This window comes from Emericellopsis atlantica (assembly GCF_019669845.1).
Source record: "Emericellopsis atlantica unplaced genomic scaffold F5Z01scaffold_4, whole genome shotgun sequence".
Taxonomy (NCBI): domain Eukaryota; kingdom Fungi; phylum Ascomycota; class Sordariomycetes; order Hypocreales; family Bionectriaceae; genus Emericellopsis; species Emericellopsis atlantica.
The window spans coordinates 911294-928681 of record NW_025764706.1 but is presented as its reverse complement, the minus strand read 5'-3'; the positions used below and the strand labels follow the sequence as shown (position 1 = coordinate 928681).

Genomic DNA, 17388 nt, shown 5'->3' with positions numbered 1-17388 from the left:
TGGGCGGCATGCGGTTGACAAATCATAATACACAACAGCCTTGATACAGGCTCGGAAGTAGATTAGATAATGATATGGTTTGCCTGTGAACAATTGTTAATGACGGAGTGTGAGGACTCGAGGAAAATGGATTGGTGCAGTCCGAGGATTCAAAAGCAGGTCACGTGCTCTCGCGTATCCCTCCCCTCCTGTTGATACCGCAGTCGCGTACGACACCGTCCTCATCACGACACACGTATTATAGCCCACCTCTACATTAAAGGACTTGCTCAATCTCATGGCTTCATTTTGCTATGGCACCCCTTGTTATCGCCGACTCAGATGACGAGGATGACCTCGTGTATGCGCCTGAAACACATAGCTCGCCTCAACAATCAAATTACGATGACGAGGTGCTCTCATCAGGCTATGTAAGCCTCATGGGCCCAGTGGAAACATCAGACTCGCGCAATACCTCGGATCGGCGCGACAATACGGTGCAGCCTGGTCAGCGAAACGTCTCCAGGTACTCTCCCATGTCAACCGATCCGCTTCATGCGCAAACGAGCATTGATGGAAATGCTTGCCACATCCAACAACCCCCCAGACCACATGGCACGACCATCGCTACTCCCCATGGATGGGGCGGCGATTCACTGCAGATTTCTAGCAGCCCGTCTGGGGTCAACGGATCAACTGAGCTTGATGAAGGCGACAGAGCAAAGAAGAGGAGAAAGGTCGATGTACTACCTTCTTTCGCCGACGCTGACGAATTGAGCCTCGTGGAACTGCCCGGGAAAGGGAATTTCGACAAAAGGACACAGATGCATGCATCGCTCGCCATGCCGCCCCCAACGCTGCCCGATGTCCAGACCAGTCTGATGGCCGAGCAAGCTAGACTGTACGGCAATGAGAAGAAAAGCGATTCGTCGGGGACAAATCCTGCAACCGATCATCTTAGCCAGGATCAGGGGCCCCAGGTTGCGCCATGTGCCCTGATACGATCAAGCGGCTCTGCTACGAACATCAACACACAGAGAAGTGAGATGCCATTCCCACTGAGTTTTGAAATACCTTTCCCGCCGAGCATGCCATCACCGGCTCCGTCTCAGCATCTTGGAACAGAGCCAGCCGGAACGAGCAGGGGTACGAGGGGCGATCTGGACGCTTCCCCCGAGAAGAGCCCAAAGAAGAGCTCAAGCGTTGAGCACTGTCCATCTGCTTTGGCAGAGGAACGCAACTCGCAGGTTGATCCTGATGAGACAAACACCATTCAGAAACCACCCAGCCAAGTTGAAGCCCTACCATTAGTGTGCGAGGACCAGGCAATGCTGAGTAACGCTGCCCCCGTCATCAATGATGGCTCAGAAGATGAGTTTGTGGAACAACCAACTAGGCCGAAGAAGCAGCGTGGTCGGCCAAGAAAAGCTGCAGCTCCTGATGTATCACGGGCGGGAGCTGGAGCTGGAGCTGCCACGGCCACGAATGCCGCCGATCCGCCCCAGGCAGCAAGTGGCAAGAAGGCAACAAAATCAAAGAAGAAAAGAGGCAGGCCGAAGAAAGCGGATCGACAGGACACTGAGGCAGAGCAAGCTGCAGCGGATGTTCCCGCCATTGGTGAACCTGCTTCAGAACTCAACGCAGCATTGAAACCCGACTTTGAGCACCACACTGCAACTGAGCACGTGGATGGGGGCATGGTGGCTCCGGCAAGTCTCGACGTACAGGGCACTACCAAAGAAGCTGTCGCACCGCGCAATGCCCCGGTGGATGAAGATACAGACATAAAAGACAAAAGCCTCTTAGATGCCGAGGTCAAACGCATGACACCTCAAAAACAGGAGACACCCCAGGAGAAGAAAGAGGCTGCCAGAGCGAAGCCATTGCCTGGTCCCCAGAGCACCGGGAAACCGATCTACAGAGTTGGGCTGAGCAAGCGGTCAAGGATAGCTCCTCTGTTGAAAATCGTGCGAAAGGAGTGAATGCAAATGCTTCTTTTTGCGTACGCGGATAGATGGAGTGGCTTTCAAGGTCGCGGGTGTCCGACACTGGCACGTTATGCTCATCAAGATCTTGCATCGTGTCGCTAACACGCAGCAATTCCTGTTGTTCTGCACAAACGGGCTGACAGTCTTTGTGGGCGGGTACTCACACGCGAAGCAGCAGTGCCAGGCTGTCAACACGACTGGGGCTGAAGGCAACGGCGGCTTTCATGTGCCAGTCAAGGCTATCGGCAGGCGAGCAGACCGCCTTCGCCAAGCATGAGGTATGGCGTACCACCTGAACTGGTACTGGAGACAATCCAAGACAGGCGCCGATCTCAATGACCCGGCCAGAGCATGTACTACGTAATATGGGAGCATGACAAATATGCGAGTGGCAACAGCCAGGGTCGCGGGTTGGAAACAAGAAAGAGAAGAGGCCAGAGAGCATTCACGATATTGCTACGATATGAAGGCACGGCGTGGCAGAGTGTCGTTGTTAGGTCAATTGACTTCGCAGTTGTTCAATGGTACGAGCAATCTACCCTGCACAGGAACGGACAGGTTCTGGAAATTGGCAAGTCGGTACGTAGACCCCGCACTAGGCGCTTTCGGGAAGAGGGGCAGCGCGGGTCCGAGTGACCGATGCCGGGCAAGTGCAGACGAGAAGAGCCACCGGTTTGGAAGCCATCCTGACTCTTAAATGCGCGCTATTATTGTCACTGGCTGAGGTGGCTGCTGTTGAATCGGAAGCAGATTTTGCAGCTACTCCAATTCACACTCGCTCTTCTAGATACAGTCGAGACTACCTGTGAAATATTTCCGTCTGGGTACGGTAGTTTCTGTTGGTGATTCCTTAGGTACGTCCCAAAGAGGCCAAGAAAAGGTGCGTGTCTGTCAAAGCTACATACGTACTCCGTACACCGCGCCTGCCTTACCTACCCTACCTTACTTATTTTGCACCCTTGCTGGTACTCCCTCTACGTCAACCCACCGCCGGCATATATCCTCCCCTCCCACATAGCTCTTTGAGAGCCCTGACGACTTTGCGTCTCTTTTCTGGCCGTGTCTGACAGCCTGCCCAGTTCACTGCCTGCGCCGGCCCACAACTACCTACTCGACGGCTCCGAAACCGCTGCGAAGCAAACGCAGCAACCTCGCAGGAAGAGCCATGGCTTCCAACGGCGTTGATCAGAACGGCTCTGCGAGCACCCACACACCGTCGCAGCGGTACTTAAGCACACGAGGCGAGGACGAGGGTGTAAGTGCCACCCTGGCGCGTCTTCACTTTGGCACATTGGCTGATCAATTATGCTGTGCAGTTCTCTTTCGAGGAAGTCGTCCTCAAAGGTCTGGCCAACGATGGCGGTCTCTACATCCCCGAGTCGATCCCTACACCGCAATCATGGGAAAGCTGGAAGGATCTCAGTTTCCCGGAACTGGCTTACGAGATCCTCTCCCTCTACATCTCCCCCTCGGAAATCCCTCCAGCGGACCTGAAAGATATTATCGATCGCAGTTACTCCACCTTCCGATCCCCCCAGACCACACCCCTGGTTCATCTCCACGATAACCTCTACCTTCTCGAACTATTCCACGGCCCAACCTTCGCGTTCAAGGATGTCGCACTCCAGTTTCTTGGCAACCTCTTCGAGTACTTTCTGGTGAGGAAAAACGAGGGAAAGACTGGTCGCGGTAAGAAAAAGAGCACACAGTAGTACGTGGCCTAGCTTGGCTGACAGGTAGCAGATCGTCACCATCTTACTGTCGTTGGCGCAACGAGCGGTGACACTGGATCGGCTGCCATCTATGGTCTCCGAGGCAAGAAGGATGTCTCTGTGTTCATCTTGCACCCCAAGGGTCGCGTCAGCCCGATCCAAGAGGCACAGATGACCACAGTTCTCGACAAGAATGTGCACAACCTTGCCGTAACAGGAACCTTTGATGATTGCCAGGTAGGTTGCCGTCTCCTGTCAGACACAGTTCGTGTGCTCACCAGATCCAGGACATTGTGAAAGCCCTCTTTGCCGATAAAGACGCCAACGAGAACTTGAACCTGGGTGCTGTCAACTCCATCAACTGGGCCCGTATCCTCGCACAAATCGTCTACTACTTCCATTCATACTTTTCACTTGCCAAGCAATCCTCCACCTTCAAGATGGGCGACAAGGTTCGCTTCGTCGTGCCAACTGGCAACTTTGGCGACGTTCTTGCTGGCTACTTCGCCCTGCGTATGGGCCTTCCTATCGAAAAGTTGGTCATCTCTACGAACGAGAATGACATTCTAGATCGCTTCTGGAAGACTGGGAAATACGAGAAGAAGGTGGCTCGCGGGGCAGACGCTGTCGGTGGGCTGGCCGTGGACGGTGCGATGGCTCATCCCGATGGTGTCAAGGAGACCCTGAGCCCGGCCATGGACATTCTCGTCTCCAGCAACTTCGAGCGACTGCTGTGGTTCTTGGCGTATGAGTTCGCCAAGACTGCCAATATGGATGACCAATGGAACAAGAGTCAGGCCGGCCAGGAAGTCAGCAAGTGGCTTAAAGAGCTCAAGACAACTGGCGCATTTGGCCCTGTGTACCAGGATGTTCTCAAGACGGCCAAGCGCGACTTTGACAGCGAGCGTGTCACTGACCCAGAGACCATTGAGACCATCCAGAACACCTTCAAGGACATCAGGTATGTGCTTGATCCGCACACTTCAGTCGGCGTTACGGCTGCCCACCGCTCTTTGGATTCGGAGGACGGCAAGGCCCATCCCCACATTGCCTTATCCACGGCGCATCCGGCCAAGTTCTCGGGGGCCGTTGACATGGCTCTGCGTGGTGAAGAGGGGTTCGATTTTGAGAAGAACGTCCTGCCCAAAGAGTTTGTTGGTTTGGAGCGGAGGGAAAAGCGTGTGACCGACTCGGAGAATGATTGGGCCAAAGTTCGCGAGCTGGTCAAACTGCAGGTCGAGCAGGAGCTTAAAGAGGGCAACTAGACGATCAAGAGGCGATTTTCTCGAGCGTAGAACAAGATGATTGAAAACCTACATTCTTGTCCTGTATGTGTTTGGGCCTGTGAGTTTCTTCTTGCAGTATTTTGCCAAGAAGGCTCTCGTTGAGATCTCGGCAAGGTAGAGCACACTTACAACAAAGGCGCGGGCTACGTTGTGTAACAGGATGGGATGCATTCTAGATGCCCTTCCAACAATGCCTTGGCTCTGCTCCCAGCATGCAGAATCCGAATAGCACCCTCGCCTCACTCCAAGGTTGGCCATGGTAGTACAACAGTGTCGTCCGTCACATTTCGATATCGCCCCTTTTTTTCTGTTTTTTGTGGCAACAGAAGCGCATATCGTATGCTAACAGTTTGTCCTCTGCATACGACAGCACCAGCAAGCCCTCTAGCGGTGAGTGCAAGCACCACGGAACAAGCCTCGCTTCCTTGGAGCTATCACTGTCAAAAAATGTGCATACCGATCGTTGCTGGAGTGGTTTGAAGGGCATCGCGAGGCAAATTTCTTCAACGATTGGTAGTTTTCTCATCTAGCCTGTCGAGATGATCCGCCCTGGAGAAACATTCCCACCCGCAATAGCTGCCCGATGATTCACACAGCACTGATGCTCCGTGTTAATGACGTCTGCAGCCTTGTTTGTATGCAATGGGGACTCGCCTGGGATATCCTCAAACACGGAATGAGGCTGATGCCAGCATCCATTGGCTCCAACCATCCAAACAATCAACGAGATCTGTTGGACAAGACCCGCACGTGTGATGATAGTTACGTCACGGGCTCGCTAGGTTATCAAGTGATTCTGGCAAACAATAGAAAGTCCACTTTGGCAGCTCGTGTGGCGAGCTTCAGTCACTCGCCTGTCTTCGCTGGAAACGGGTATAAAGGCATGCTCTCCCCCCTACACCACATCCTCCTTTCTCTTGTTCTCTTCTCAGAACACTCCAAAACCTTCACACAAGACCACAGACTCTTTGCAGAAACATACCACCTTGACAACTTCACAAAAACTCTCAAACAACAACACCCACCTTCTCAACATGTCTGGCAACCAGCAGCAGAACAACAAGGCCAACCCCATGGGCCAGGAGGACAAGTCCCGCATCATGTCCGCCAATGTGAGTAACTTGACTACAGTCTAATTCGGCTTGATGCTAACTTTGCTAGGCCAAAGAACCCAACAACCCTGGTTTCGCTGGTCGCGCCCAGTCCGCCGCCGACAAGAACCAGCATGCTCAGAACGAGCAGGCTAAGGCTGAGCAGTCTGGCAACAAGCAAAAGTAATTCACGGGGGATAGCAGACTTGAGACTCAACATCTGGACGCGGATGTGGGAGGATAGGTAGTCTGCCATCGTTGGGCTTGTAGTGTTGTTGGCTCAGTGCACGGGGTCGACCACACGATTTCTCAGGCCCCCCTTTACCCCTTTTTTGGTCGCTCTAGCACGATGAACACGAAATGATTTGATTCGCCACAAAAAACAGAAATGTGATGTGCGTGTTCGTTGATTGATGCAAAAGTAAGATCCGCGCCCTGACCAATCCCTAAACCTTCAGAGTGCATTTGCCAAACCATGCCCCTGGGTATCCCGTCCGGCCAAATAAACGCCATTAAACACAATTGCCAGAGTGTCATGTCCCCCCTGGTTGAGGATTGTTCCTAGATACAGGTAAGGGGAATAACAGTCCATCAGAGCTACCCCTGGCAGTCTGGGGCGCTTTCATGAGGCGGTATCGTTATCCATTGTCTTGATGTGCTTCTTGATAAACTCGAATGACGAGAAGAAGATGGCATTGACGACACAGGAGCGGCTCATGGATACCCCCAGGCCGCGATACATGTGACCTTTGAAGAATTCGATCTTCGGTGCCGGTACCTTCTCGCCTTTCGAATACAAGAGGGCGTTGCGTTGGTAGATGCTTTTTGCGGAGTCAATGGGGTCTGTGGTAGTTATCAGCGCCTCTGGAAGCCGTTACTGGCAGCGACCCAAACTCACAGATCATGGCCCATGATACGAGCCCACATAGGCCGCCCGCTGCCACAACTGCCACACGGTTCGTGTTGGGATCGTTTCCCCCGAATGTTGTGATGAGCTGTTTGGAACTTTCATAGACCATGAAATAGATGGACGTTCCCAGAGTATCACGTACTAATTGTCATCATGTCAGCGAATTGACTTGCCTAGCTTGGTCTTTGCAGGGACCCACAGAGATGAAGCCTGAAGCCCGTGTACAGCCCCCATGGTCCACGGTGCTTCATTATGTTGCGCATGGTCCGAAATGTGCCCTTGTTCTGATAACTAGCGGCAACCGCCCGGCTTCGCGGGCATGTGCCGGCTCGATCCGCCAAGAGGACGGAGACCTGAGCACTTAACTTTGTCAACTCGAAAGGGCAGGCTAAAAATGTGATGGCCGATCCAGCTGTTGCGCCGGCAGCACCAAAGCACCCAATCGAGTAGAGGTTCGGATACGTGCCAGGCTTGTTGACGTGGCGTAGAATATCGTAGTTCAAATTCCTTTTCACCCAAGCGGCATATGAATGTTTTGCACGCTGGTACAAAGAGAAGGAGACGGTCCGGACAAGAGTAACGCTAGCCATTGGGGCTGCCACGCCTACTTGAGGTTAACAAACACACCGCGTGCAATCACCCACAGTCACCTACCTCGAAAGAATCCACCAAGTTTCTCCGTATTGTAGGTGTGTCGTACGCAATCCAGGAAACCCCGGTACTGGTATGTTTGCATTCGGGTCTTCACGCTGTCCAGCGGGAACGCAGCGAGCGTCGAAAACACGCTCGACGTGCTAGCAGCTATCTCGGTTCGGTATCTCTTGACGAAGGGTTCGGAAGCCGTGCCGCTTGGCGCGTCGTGCTGACGGCGGTCTTTCTGGGCCCCTCCGGCTCCCAAGTCGGAACGAGGCATGACGGCTGAGGCTGCGAGGTCGAATGGGACATTTTGTTGACCAGCAATAGTGGCCTCAATGGTCATGCTGCAATCGCGTGAGGCCTGGCCAGGGCGGGCAGACTGGCGAGGATGCGCGATGATCCTCAGTCGCCCTGTCCCTTGGGCGGGGACGGCGAGTGCTGAACTGCCTCGACCAAGATCCTGTACAAGACTTGGAACTCTGGCGTGAGTCTGTTGGTGTTGCCCGCGGCTTCGTCAGTCGAATGAGGCTTGACGTTAAGCAGCTGCCGAATCGTGACGCTATCCGTGACGTCGGCTCGAAGGGTCGATCGAGAATATGTGAGCGGCACAATGGAGCATCAATCAAGATTCAAGATGCTTCTTTGTCGATAGTTGTAAAGGCGGGGATGGAAGGCGCCTTGCTGAGCTGATCTAGACGGAATGAAGATGGGAAAGTGTGTTTTGGCAGCTGGCGTGCATGTGCTCGTCACGTCGTACAGTAGATCGGTCGAGAGTTGATGGTGGGATGTAGGCTCCGAGGGCCTGGAATTGAATTGATTACAGACGCCGGAGAGGCCTCAACCTCAATGAAGATGGCAACGTCAAGATGCGATCGGAAGCCATGCACAGCAGGACAATGTGCGAGCTACTCACTTCCCTCCTGGGTCGACCATCCATCCAAGGGCAGACGAAGAAGGGTCGTGATACCGGTAGCAATGTCATGACACGCCGTTGAGCGGCCCATCCGTTGGAGACGGGATGGCAGTCGCCAGGGCCGTGATTGGCTGGTCCGGATCCAGCAGTTACCTTAGCCAGGCAGCTTTCGCTGCGGAAGGCACTCTGGACACTGGCGTCCGCCCCACTCTGTGGCGTCTCCAGCCAATCATCGATAGCAGAGGGATCGCATCCCTCAGCAAACAGAGTGCGGGGTCTGCTGTGCCCGTCTAAGTGCGTCTCTACTGCGGCTGTAGCGCGTAATAAAGTTGGGAATATTGGTGCCACGAACTGTAAGAGCAGATTCACAGCTCAACGTTCGCACGAATTAAGGTGGCTGACTAGCAGGCACTATAAGAAGCACTCGACTGGTCTCAGATACAAAGCACAGGATAGTTCATCAACGCATTAAATAACATCACTCGAGGGAGGTCTTGGCCACCCATGAGATATGAAATGGTCCGCGTTGTACCATCCAAACCCATGTACTCCTTGGGCCTCGATCTCGTGCAGATCGCTAGACCATGAGGCAGCTGGCTCGCCAAGAGGACGCAGCATGCTATGATATTTACTTCCACAGAGCCATTGAGGGTCGCTGAGAGGAACAATCAAGGTGGGTGTGTATTCAAGACAGGGCCATATGCCACGCTAGATACAGCACCGTACAAGTCAGGCTTGCAATCCCTGGCGACAGAATGAATCATGTCTCCCCGGACCCTGTCAGCGAAGCGTCCTCTGGGGCCTTTGGCTGATAGTGCTCGGGCCTGCCTTGCTCGCAGCGCCGTTCATCCTTTCGCAGTAGGCGTTATGATCGTAGATGTGCTAAACGAGTGGCTGTGCGTTTCACGATGCAGATGCCGACGCCTCACCTGAAGCCTCTTTGCCAGCGTCCCCTGCTGGTGTCTCGGCCTCGAGTGAAGGATCAACGGGCGGCGGCGCGCTTCCATTGTACGAAGACAGCAACCGGTCCTCTTCCTTCTTTGCCTGGATGGCTTCGGTTTCCTTGCGCATCCTCTCCAGGTTCCAGACATCGTCGTCTGAATCGTCGTCGGAATCATCTTCATCACGCCATTTGCCGCTCTCAAACAAGTCACGACCAGTCGTTTCCTTGGCTTTCCTTGCTTGCTCCTCTGCAGCTTTCTTGTCCAGGCGTTCCTTCTTCCACTTGGCGAAGCTCTCTGGTGTGACCGGCGTGAGCGTGCCGGTAAGCTTGTGACGTTCAGACTCCAGAAAGTCCTCGAGGGTGAGAGTCTTGAGTGGCGACTTGTCCAGAAGTGCCTTCTCGGCCGCTCGTTGTTCTTTTGTTTTCAACACGAAGCTAGCTCACGTTAGCGTTGAAGCGTCAAAACACGGACTTCGAAGAACTTACCCAGGTGGTAGTGCGTGCACATACATGCACTTGTCTCCTCCATTCGGACACGTCCAGAACCAGCCGTACTTTCCATCCTCGATGGCTTGGATAAAGTACTTGCAGACCTTTTCCGTTGTCGTCCTCTGGTTGCCCTTCTTGGACAGGACGACCTTTCGGAGTTGATCTTCGTCCCAATCAGCAGACGTCTCAGCCTTCTTCTTCTCAGCCTCCGCTTCTCCTTCGCGCGCATCTGTGTACAGGTTCTTCTTCTCTGTCTTGCGCTCGATTGAAGTGTCGTGGGAGAACTTGCACTTCTTTCCCTTTTCACAGTTTCCCTTCTTGAAGAAGATGCAGACGACGGTCTTGGGGTCCGTGCCGAAAGGGACTTTCTGAATTTGAGCTGCCTTGTTGAGTAGAAGCTCTGTCTCCCTTTTGGCGTCTTCGGCTGCCTTCTTTTCCTTCTCGCGTTGAGCCTTGTCTGCGGCCTTCTTCTTCTCTTCGGCAGTGCCACCAGCTGCCAAATTCTTAGTCATCTGCTGAATCTGCCTCTGTGCCTGCGCGCCCTTCTTGTTTTTCATTCCAAACGTTCGGTCCTCGACCAGTTGTTTGGCGCCTGGCTTCTTGCCAGGGCCTTGCGTTTTGTCCTTTTTTGGTGCCATGGTGGGCTGTGGCGGGGTTCGAACGCTGTACAAAGGGAAGGCGATATAGTTTGGAGGATGTAGATAATCCGCCGCAGTTGAGTTCGAGAATTGTATACACAGGCGTTGTGCTCGCTGAGGTCTGATACGCTCGTTTTCTCGACGGCCGTGGGCGTTGAAACTTCTGTCTTTCGGCGAGATGGTGGTGGGCAAAAGGCTTTGTCGCCAATGAGGTCACTGAAGGTCACGTGCGGTTATTCTCAGCACCGCTGGCCCGCGTCAAGTGGACCTTGAGATCAGCCGGAGCTAGCGCCCGGGGGGCATTGGGGTGAAGCTGCGAGTTGTCCCGTGATTAATTACATCGGCCATTCAAGTCTACAAGTATCGCAACCTTTGATTTTCCGAACTTTTGGCAAAGTAAGTCAAGGCGCCTGCATAATCATGCCCACGCTGACAAGTGGCAGTTGCCTGCTCCCTGATCAGCCGCCGCCCCAAGGCCAATCGACAAGATGATCTCCGACAACGACCTCTACTCGCTTGCCATCTTTCTGGGCTCCGCCTCAATGATCCTCATTGTCTTATATCACTATCTCGAAGTAAACGCCCCCGATGCCGTTCCAGATGCTTCGCGGAAGACACAATGAGCGGCGAGTACGAGCGCCAATGGCGGATGATTTCGATACCCGAGTTTGCGAAAGCAAGATCTAGCTAGTATACCCATGACGAGCGAGACACATACGACAGAGAGCGGTGCTACGGATGCCAGGAAAAGGAAGGATTGTCTGCCACCAAGGTCGGCGTATCACCTGTGTAACATGGGGCAGGCACCTGGGAAGTGAAAGACAGCCGGTGACGGAACCAACGACATCGACAAGGCTCAACGAAGCTTTAGTTCAGGCTAGCAACGTGCATCTTGTGTATATAGTGGCATGCCACGAGCCACAGGGATGGGAAGAGCAGTTACATCATCAGGCTCAAGGCCTCTTCAGCACGTTATACAATCTTAGATTTCGCTATCCCTCCACGAAAATAAACAGAGTAGCCCTGCCATCCGGAAGTCTGGCCTTGCCAGCCTTTCTCCAGCACAGTGAGGACCTTTCGGATAGGAGACTTGACATGCGATGTTCCATTGCCTCACGGCGCACGCTCAAACCAACGCAACCAGTGGGTGGACGTGGCAGCTTCTTCTGGCCACCATTCTCACCATTCGTTCAACGTTGCAGCTTCGCCGCCTGGATGGAAAGCGCAGGCGTTGGCGGGTATGATTTCCGGGTGGAATTTTGCAACAATTGACTTTGGTGATACATTTGAGTTTCCATGGTCGGGCGCGGCAATTCATGCTTCAATGTTCAACGCGCAGGCAAAGGGCCAAGCAGGGGCTTCTGCAACGTCCTTGGGAACGACTGAGCTAGATGTGAAGGATTGCCATACAATTCCAGGGTCTTCTCATTTGGGCATTTCTAACATAATAGTAATATAATGATATAGATAGCTCCCTGCGCCCCAATTGCGATCCTTTCGCGAAGCTCACTTCCAATTATTGAGGCAGGTACGTACCGTAGCTGCTTGAGGCTTTGGACGGGGCAGTGTGGCACGATCATTGGCTGGCAACGTCCAGCATGCACACTTCAGCTGGCGCCTCAGGCATAATTCGGCGCGCCTCACTGCGCTTTGAGAGCGAAGCTTGTTCCGTCGCGGGTCAAACACGGTCGCCCCTCCCGCACAGGACTTCATCCTCCCTCACATCACCGTGCTCCTTTATCCCCCAACTCCCTTGGTTCGTCAACCTTACCCCATCCGAGCAACCAAACACGCCAACAAAGTCTTCACTTCACCATCGCGCACTTCAAAGCCGCGCTTTTGTTTCCAGCAAGTCTCATTTAAAGCTCACGGACTTGAACATTCCTTCACACCAAAGACCACACTGCTTCTTCAGCTGCGCAATCGCGACGAACGCTCCTGCACTCTCGTCGCTTCCTGACCATCGCGGCATTTCTCTTTGACAAGCTCCCTATCGTTTCTTCTCTCGAAGCCTTCGTTCAACGACGACAAGACACATTTTAATCTTCTCAACCTACCCTCACCATCTCCAAAATGTCTAGCAACCTCGACAAGGCTCTCGGCGAGATCGAGAAGACTCAGCGCCGTGCCGGTGGCCGTCGTCGCACCCAGCGCAACGCCGCCGCTCGTGCCAAGGTCGCCATTGCGGCCCCAACTGGAGGTGTCAAGAAGACCAGCAAGCCCGCCCGCAAGGCCGGTGCTAAGGCTGCGCCTGCCCAGATTGCCCCTGCCAAAGGTGAAAGCAAGGTTATCGTGAGCAACCTGGTAAGCGCTTCCTTTCCCTTGCTCAAGTCAAGGCCCAATATTAACAAAACCAGCCTAGGGATGTCACTGAGCAGCAGATCAAGGTATGTTTCCGCTGAGGCATCTTTTGCCTGCGGACTTTATTCGATCATTCCTCGCGTGTCCCTTTGGATTCCGATGCAGCGAGTACGAGCGAGATTTGCTCAGATTCCTTCGATCCGAGACGTCCTCCTATAGCCTCCCTCTCTGGAAAACAAGCGATCGTTTGAAATACTCCATCGTTTCGAGAGGTCGAGATATCCTTGTCGCGGAAAGCCACTCAAGCATGCCTGGTCAGCACTTGATAGAGCTCGCAGACAACTTAGAGGATGCTATACACAGGAGGCTCGCTGGGTCAGAACTCTGCTCACGTCTGTCATGGTCGGCTTTTCTAGACGTCGACCCAAGCGAGTAGAACAGTGAGCGACATGCCCCGTGTATCTTATGGCTCGCACTGGGGGACTTTGATGTTTCGGTACCACCATTCGGTGACAGGATGGTGTGGTACGGCATGTCTGGCAACACATGGGATAAGTGGGAGAGGCGAATACACACTACGGCTACTGGGCGCGTGCTTGTCGCGGAGCTTGCGGCAAAGCTCACTGTTCTGCTCACCCAAGTCACATCTTGATCGTGAGAGAGAGTCTCGGCGAATGCGGGAGAACGGCTCAAGGAACAACGATGACGACTGGCCGAACGATTATCAGCTCAACAAACTGACCGTCACTAACCATTCTTCCTAACAGGAGTACTTTGTTCAATCCGTTGGACCCATCAAGAGGGTTGAATTGGTCTACGGACCAAACTCGCAGAGCCGCGGTATCGCCAACGTATCCTTCCGCGATGTCAACGGCGCCAGCAATGCTTTCCAGAAATTGAATGGCCTGCTCGTCGACGGACGGCCAATCAAGATCGAGATTGTTGTTGGTGCCGCGCAGGCAGACAAGATTCTCCCTACTGCCAAGACTCTGGCTGAGCGCACTACGCAAGTAACCTACTTTCTGACTGATTTTCCCGTCGCTAACCTGGAGAAGTCAGCCCAAGGCTCAGCCCAAAGCCCAGCCCAAGTCTGCCGCGGCCGACAAGAAGGGCGCTGCCGGTAAGGCCAAGGCCGGCAAGGCTAAGAAGGGACGTGCCAGCAGCGGACGCCCAACTAAGAAGACTGCCGAGGAGCTCGACCTCGAGATGGCCGATTACTTTGTTGGCAACGAAAATGCCGGCAACACGGCTGCGGCTCCCGCCCCTGCGGCCACTGGCAACGGCGAGGCCATGGAGGAGATCATGGTGCGTAGTGGAGTCCCCAAACGTACAAATACCTCGGGCTAACCATCACGCAGTAAACTTAGCTTCATCAAATCAGCGCAGGGGGAACGGTTTGCATTTTAAATAATTGAGGAAGTTGTCCAAGGCGTTACCGGAACAGGGAGGATGAGAATGCCGATACCAACACTACCAAATCACAAGCGAGAGAATATCTTCCCAGTTTCTGTAACATGACTCCTTTTTGTGCACAATTATTGAGCCAGGCAATGCAGGCCTGTGATATCGTAATTCATTTTCAACCCTGTTCCATGCCTGTCATTATCACCAGTGTAGTAGCATACACCGCGAGTAGGTAGAACTACTAGAGTTCCTTCTAAGCCATGAACCCAGCGTCTTGGAAAGATCCTTATGCCTTCGTAGCATCAGCGGGAGCCGCATCTCCCTTCTTGTCGCCTTCAAGCGCGGGCATATCGTCCTCGTCGTCATCGTCACCAAGATCATCAGGGTTGACGCCAGCACCAAGGCCACCAAGATCAGGCATGCCTCCAGCGCCCAGCTTAGAGAAGTCAATGCCGCCAAAGTCGCCGCCTTCGCCGCCCATACCACCCATACCACCCATGCCGGGCATGCCACCTGTCGCCGTCTTAGTACAATGCCATGCATCAATAGTGCGAATAGGACTTACCCATGCCGCCAAATTGGTTGAAGTCTTGCTCGGCCGCCTCTTCCTGCTCGTCCTCGTCGACCCACTTGTCGAAGTCGGTCTTGAGGAAGTGCAACCGCTTCGAGTCCTTGAGCAGGCGGGGCCAGTACTCTTCCTTGAGATCCTTCTTCTGCAACTTGAACTCAATGTTCTTGGCTGTGTGGTTGATTTTGCTCTGCTCGGGGTCGATCTCGGCGTAGAACTCGAGCTCGACGTGGTACTTGCGCTTGAGGGTGCCCGAGGTGCCGGTGAAATTTAGGCCAGTGGGCTTCAGGTCGAGCGTGAGGCCTTCCTTGGGGACATCGGGGACAGAGATTGTCAGGTAGATGAAGTTCTTCTCGGGGTCCGAGTCGGAGGAGCGCTGGGCCCAGAGAACTAATTGCACGTTAATGATCAGGTTCGTTGTGGCAAGTGACGGGTTCGGCGAGCTGTGCGCCTTTGAGGACATCTATCGCATACCTTCAGGAGTCGCGGTCTCAGACATGTTGTTCTGTGTGATAGAGGACTGATGAGAACTGAATTGACAGTGTTTGTGGATTAGGGCAGTCTGTGGATGAAGGGTGCAGACTTTAAAGCGGTGTTGAGGATGCAGGGTCTGTTGTCGTGACCTGACGATTTAACAAGGCTGGCGAGGACACCAGAGTGGGCATGGAAGATTTCAGAAGCAGAAAGATACGATAGACTGTGACTCCATGCCTGACCTTATTTGTGCGATGATGTGAGTATCTCCCTATCGCCACTCGCCCTCTCCACGCTTGACGTAGGGAACCCCCACAAGGGAGCAATGCTCTACCTCAGCTAGCACAGCAGATCAAAACTTCACGAGAACTGGTTTGTCTGTGTGCAGAAGCTTCCACTACACTCTCCCCACATTTTCAATTACCACAGAGCAATTTCTAGCTTGCTATATCGTATCTGCAGCGTGAGAACTCACACAATGTTTTGCCGCCCATGTTGCAAGCTGTACGGATAGATGGCGGGGTAATGGACAAGCCACCGCCGCGCCACAGGAGGATGAGTGGCTAAACCCCAATCGCTGTACCATACGTTGCCAATCAACGTCACTGCCAGGCTTCCTGCATCGCGCTCGGCCTCATATCTCTCTACGCGACCAAGGCTCGGCACAAGCAGTCGAGTCTAATCCGGCGCTGAATCAGACATTCAGTGTTCTGAAGTCACTTAGTCTGTCTTATTGTGCCCCTCAATACTGGTGCTATCACCGGGAGTTTGTTGGCCCACCATGGAAACCGTCAGAGCTCTGTTCGCCAAACCAGACCCCAATGCGCAGGTATGGTCCATGCAATGCTATTCCGGCACGAGTCGCTGACATTGGACCGGTAGTTTCGAAAATGTAACCAGATCCTTCGCTCCAACCTTCGCAAGCTCGATCGCGACATTGTCCAGGTCCGCAATGTCGAAACGAAGACCAAGCAGCTCATACAGCAAGCCGATCGTCGGGCTCAGCGTGACCCTACGCGCTCGGCGCAAGCACAGAAGGAGGTGCGCGACTTTGCCCGCGAACTCATCCGTGCCCGGCGCACGACAGCGCGCCTGATCACCAGCAAGGCACAACTCAACAGCGTCCAGATGCAGGTCAACGAGGCATTTGCCGTGCGCAAGATTGAGGGATCGATCAAAGCAAGTGTGGGCATCATGAAGGACGTGAACGCATTGATAAAATTGCCTGAGTTGGCCGGGACGATGCGCGAGCTGAGCGTGGAGTTGACAAAGGCCGGGATCATGGAGGAGATGCTCGAGGACGTGATGCCCGAGGATGTCGACATGGAGCTGGAGGGTGAGGAGGGCGAGGGCGAAGTGGACAAGGTCCTTGGAGAGATCCTCAAAGACAAGAAACAGACAGAGCCGGCGGCCAAGCTACCTGCCGCACCAGTCCCCGAACCGCGGAAGCCGGCGGCCGCTCAGGTGGAGGAGGAAGAGGAGGAGGATACAGATGCCATGATGGACCAGATGAGAGATCGACTGCAAGCCCTCAGGAGTTGAGGTGCTTATGGGGCTACGATGTACATTTGGGGCGTTTTGGTGTTGGGTTCTTCCGATCTAGGCGTCATGATGCGATGCCTCCTCACATGAAGTTGTGTGCAGTTCTTCACAACTCACAGATATATATGACCTTGCTACTTGATTTTCAACATTCTCAGCCAGCCGATTACGGCCTGCCGTCGAGATCCCGAGTTTAGACAAGTGAGTAGCATGTTCCAACGGAGTCCTCGTGGAGTCTTGGTTGTGTATGGCACTTTACACGCCGCTCGACACTCAAGTCCTCCGCGCATGTCTCTCAACTACGCCTTGATACATGTCACATTTGAAGGCTCATGGAATGACGCAATAGGACATTGCAGAAGGAGGTCACCTTTCGAGTGGCCTCCTTGGATCAGATCCTTCGTGGGGAGCCAAGAGACGAGAACACCCACGGTGATCCTACAGACGCCTCTCCTCTTGGCCCCCAATCCATCACCGTGGATTTCCGGGGAATAGGGTAAGGCAACAGCGTAAT

At 53.8% G+C, this 17388-nt stretch overlaps 7 protein-coding genes across 7 annotated transcripts; 4 read left to right on the top strand and 3 right to left on the bottom strand.

The window, feature by feature from the left end:
• The first annotated feature begins 95 nt into the window (after positions 1–95).
• On the top strand, positions 96–2151 carry F5Z01DRAFT_409824 (uncharacterized protein). The gene has a single exon (XM_046259543.1). The coding sequence runs from the start codon at positions 294–296 to the stop codon at positions 1959–1961; it is 1668 nt and encodes a 555-aa protein (XP_046121609.1). The 5' UTR covers positions 96–293; the 3' UTR covers positions 1962–2151.
• Positions 2152–2898: 747 nt separating this feature from the next.
• On the top strand, positions 2899–4968 carry F5Z01DRAFT_409826 (threonine synthase). Its single transcript, XM_046259544.1, has 4 exons — positions 2899–3222; positions 3284–3656; positions 3711–3916; positions 3967–4968. The coding sequence occupies exons 1-4, from the start codon at positions 3133–3135 to the stop codon at positions 4942–4944; spliced, it is 1647 nt and encodes a 548-aa protein (XP_046121608.1). The 5' UTR covers positions 2899–3132; the 3' UTR covers positions 4945–4968.
• A 1413-nt stretch (positions 4969–6381) lies between these two features.
• Positions 6382–8162, bottom strand: F5Z01DRAFT_409789 (mitochondrial carrier domain-containing protein). The gene is made up of 4 exons (XM_046259542.1): positions 7621–8162; positions 7166–7570; positions 6955–7107; positions 6382–6899 (listed from the first exon to the last, which is right to left on the bottom strand). The coding sequence occupies exons 1-4, from the start codon at positions 7943–7945 to the stop codon at positions 6679–6681; spliced, it is 1104 nt and encodes a 367-aa protein (XP_046121607.1). The 5' UTR covers positions 7946–8162; the 3' UTR covers positions 6382–6678.
• Positions 8163–9418: 1256 nt separating this feature from the next.
• F5Z01DRAFT_616429 (uncharacterized protein) lies at positions 9419–10585 on the bottom strand (the record flags this gene model as incomplete). Its single annotated transcript, XM_046260915.1, has 2 exons — positions 9419–9893; positions 9945–10585. The coding sequence occupies 2 exons, from the start codon at positions 10583–10585 to the stop codon at positions 9419–9421; spliced, it is 1116 nt and encodes a 371-aa protein (XP_046121606.1).
• A 1812-nt stretch (positions 10586–12397) lies between these two features.
• F5Z01DRAFT_409485 (uncharacterized protein) lies at positions 12398–14405 on the top strand. Its single transcript, XM_046259540.1, has 5 exons — positions 12398–12889; positions 12943–12972; positions 13654–13892; positions 13942–14191; positions 14245–14405. The coding sequence occupies exons 1-5, from the start codon at positions 12659–12661 to the stop codon at positions 14245–14247; spliced, it is 753 nt and encodes a 250-aa protein (XP_046121605.1). The 5' UTR covers positions 12398–12658; the 3' UTR covers positions 14248–14405.
• Positions 14406–14576: 171 nt separating this feature from the next.
• On the bottom strand, positions 14577–15357 carry F5Z01DRAFT_671272 (HSP20-like chaperone; the record flags this gene model as incomplete). The annotated part of the gene is made up of 3 exons (XM_046264685.1): positions 14577–14803; positions 14856–15248; positions 15333–15357. The coding sequence occupies 3 exons, from the start codon at positions 15355–15357 to the stop codon at positions 14577–14579; spliced, it is 645 nt and encodes a 214-aa protein (XP_046121604.1).
• Positions 15358–15717: 360 nt separating this feature from the next.
• F5Z01DRAFT_409527 (Snf7-domain-containing protein) lies at positions 15718–16979 on the top strand. Its single transcript, XM_046259541.1, has 2 exons — positions 15718–16161; positions 16215–16979. Exons 1-2 carry the CDS (start codon positions 16114–16116, stop codon positions 16872–16874), a joined length of 708 nt encoding a protein of 235 aa, XP_046121603.1. The 5' UTR covers positions 15718–16113; the 3' UTR covers positions 16875–16979.
• Positions 16980–17388: the final 409 nt, after the last annotated feature.

Excerpts from the sequence above, each read along its gene's own strand:
- F5Z01DRAFT_409485 (XM_046259540.1), top strand. The coding sequence starts at position 12,659 with ATGTCTAGCAACCTCGACAAGGCTCTCGGCGAGATCGAGAAGACTCAG. Across the intron at positions 12,890-12,942 it reads AGGTTATCGTGAGCAACCTG|CCTAGGGATGTCACTGAGCA; the intron begins GTAAGCGCTTCC and ends TAACAAAACCAG. Across the intron at positions 12,973-13,653 it reads TCACTGAGCAGCAGATCAAG|GAGTACTTTGTTCAATCCGT; the intron begins GTATGTTTCCGC and ends TCTTCCTAACAG.
- F5Z01DRAFT_409826 (XM_046259544.1), top strand. The coding sequence starts at position 3,133 with ATGGCTTCCAACGGCGTTGATCAGAACGGCTCTGCGAGCACCCACACA. Across the intron at positions 3,223-3,283 it reads CACGAGGCGAGGACGAGGGT|TTCTCTTTCGAGGAAGTCGT; the intron begins GTAAGTGCCACC and ends TATGCTGTGCAG. Across the intron at positions 3,657-3,710 it reads CGAGGGAAAGACTGGTCGCG|ATCGTCACCATCTTACTGTC; the intron begins GTAAGAAAAAGA and ends GACAGGTAGCAG.
- F5Z01DRAFT_409824 (XM_046259543.1), top strand. The coding sequence starts at position 294 with ATGGCACCCCTTGTTATCGCCGACTCAGATGACGAGGATGACCTCGTG.
- F5Z01DRAFT_409789 (XM_046259542.1), bottom strand. The coding sequence starts at position 7,945 with ATGACCATTGAGGCCACTATTGCTGGTCAACAAAATGTCCCATTCGAC. Across the intron at positions 7,571-7,620 it reads ACTTGGTGGATTCTTTCGAG|GCGTGGCAGCCCCAATGGCT; the intron begins GTAGGTGACTGT and ends AACCTCAAGTAG. Across the intron at positions 6,900-6,954 it reads CGTATCATGGGCCATGATCT|ACCCCATTGACTCCGCAAAA; the intron begins GTGAGTTTGGGT and ends TAACTACCACAG.
- F5Z01DRAFT_409527 (XM_046259541.1), top strand. The coding sequence starts at position 16,114 with ATGGAAACCGTCAGAGCTCTGTTCGCCAAACCAGACCCCAATGCGCAG. Across the intron at positions 16,162-16,214 it reads AACCAGACCCCAATGCGCAG|TTTCGAAAATGTAACCAGAT; the intron begins GTATGGTCCATG and ends TTGGACCGGTAG.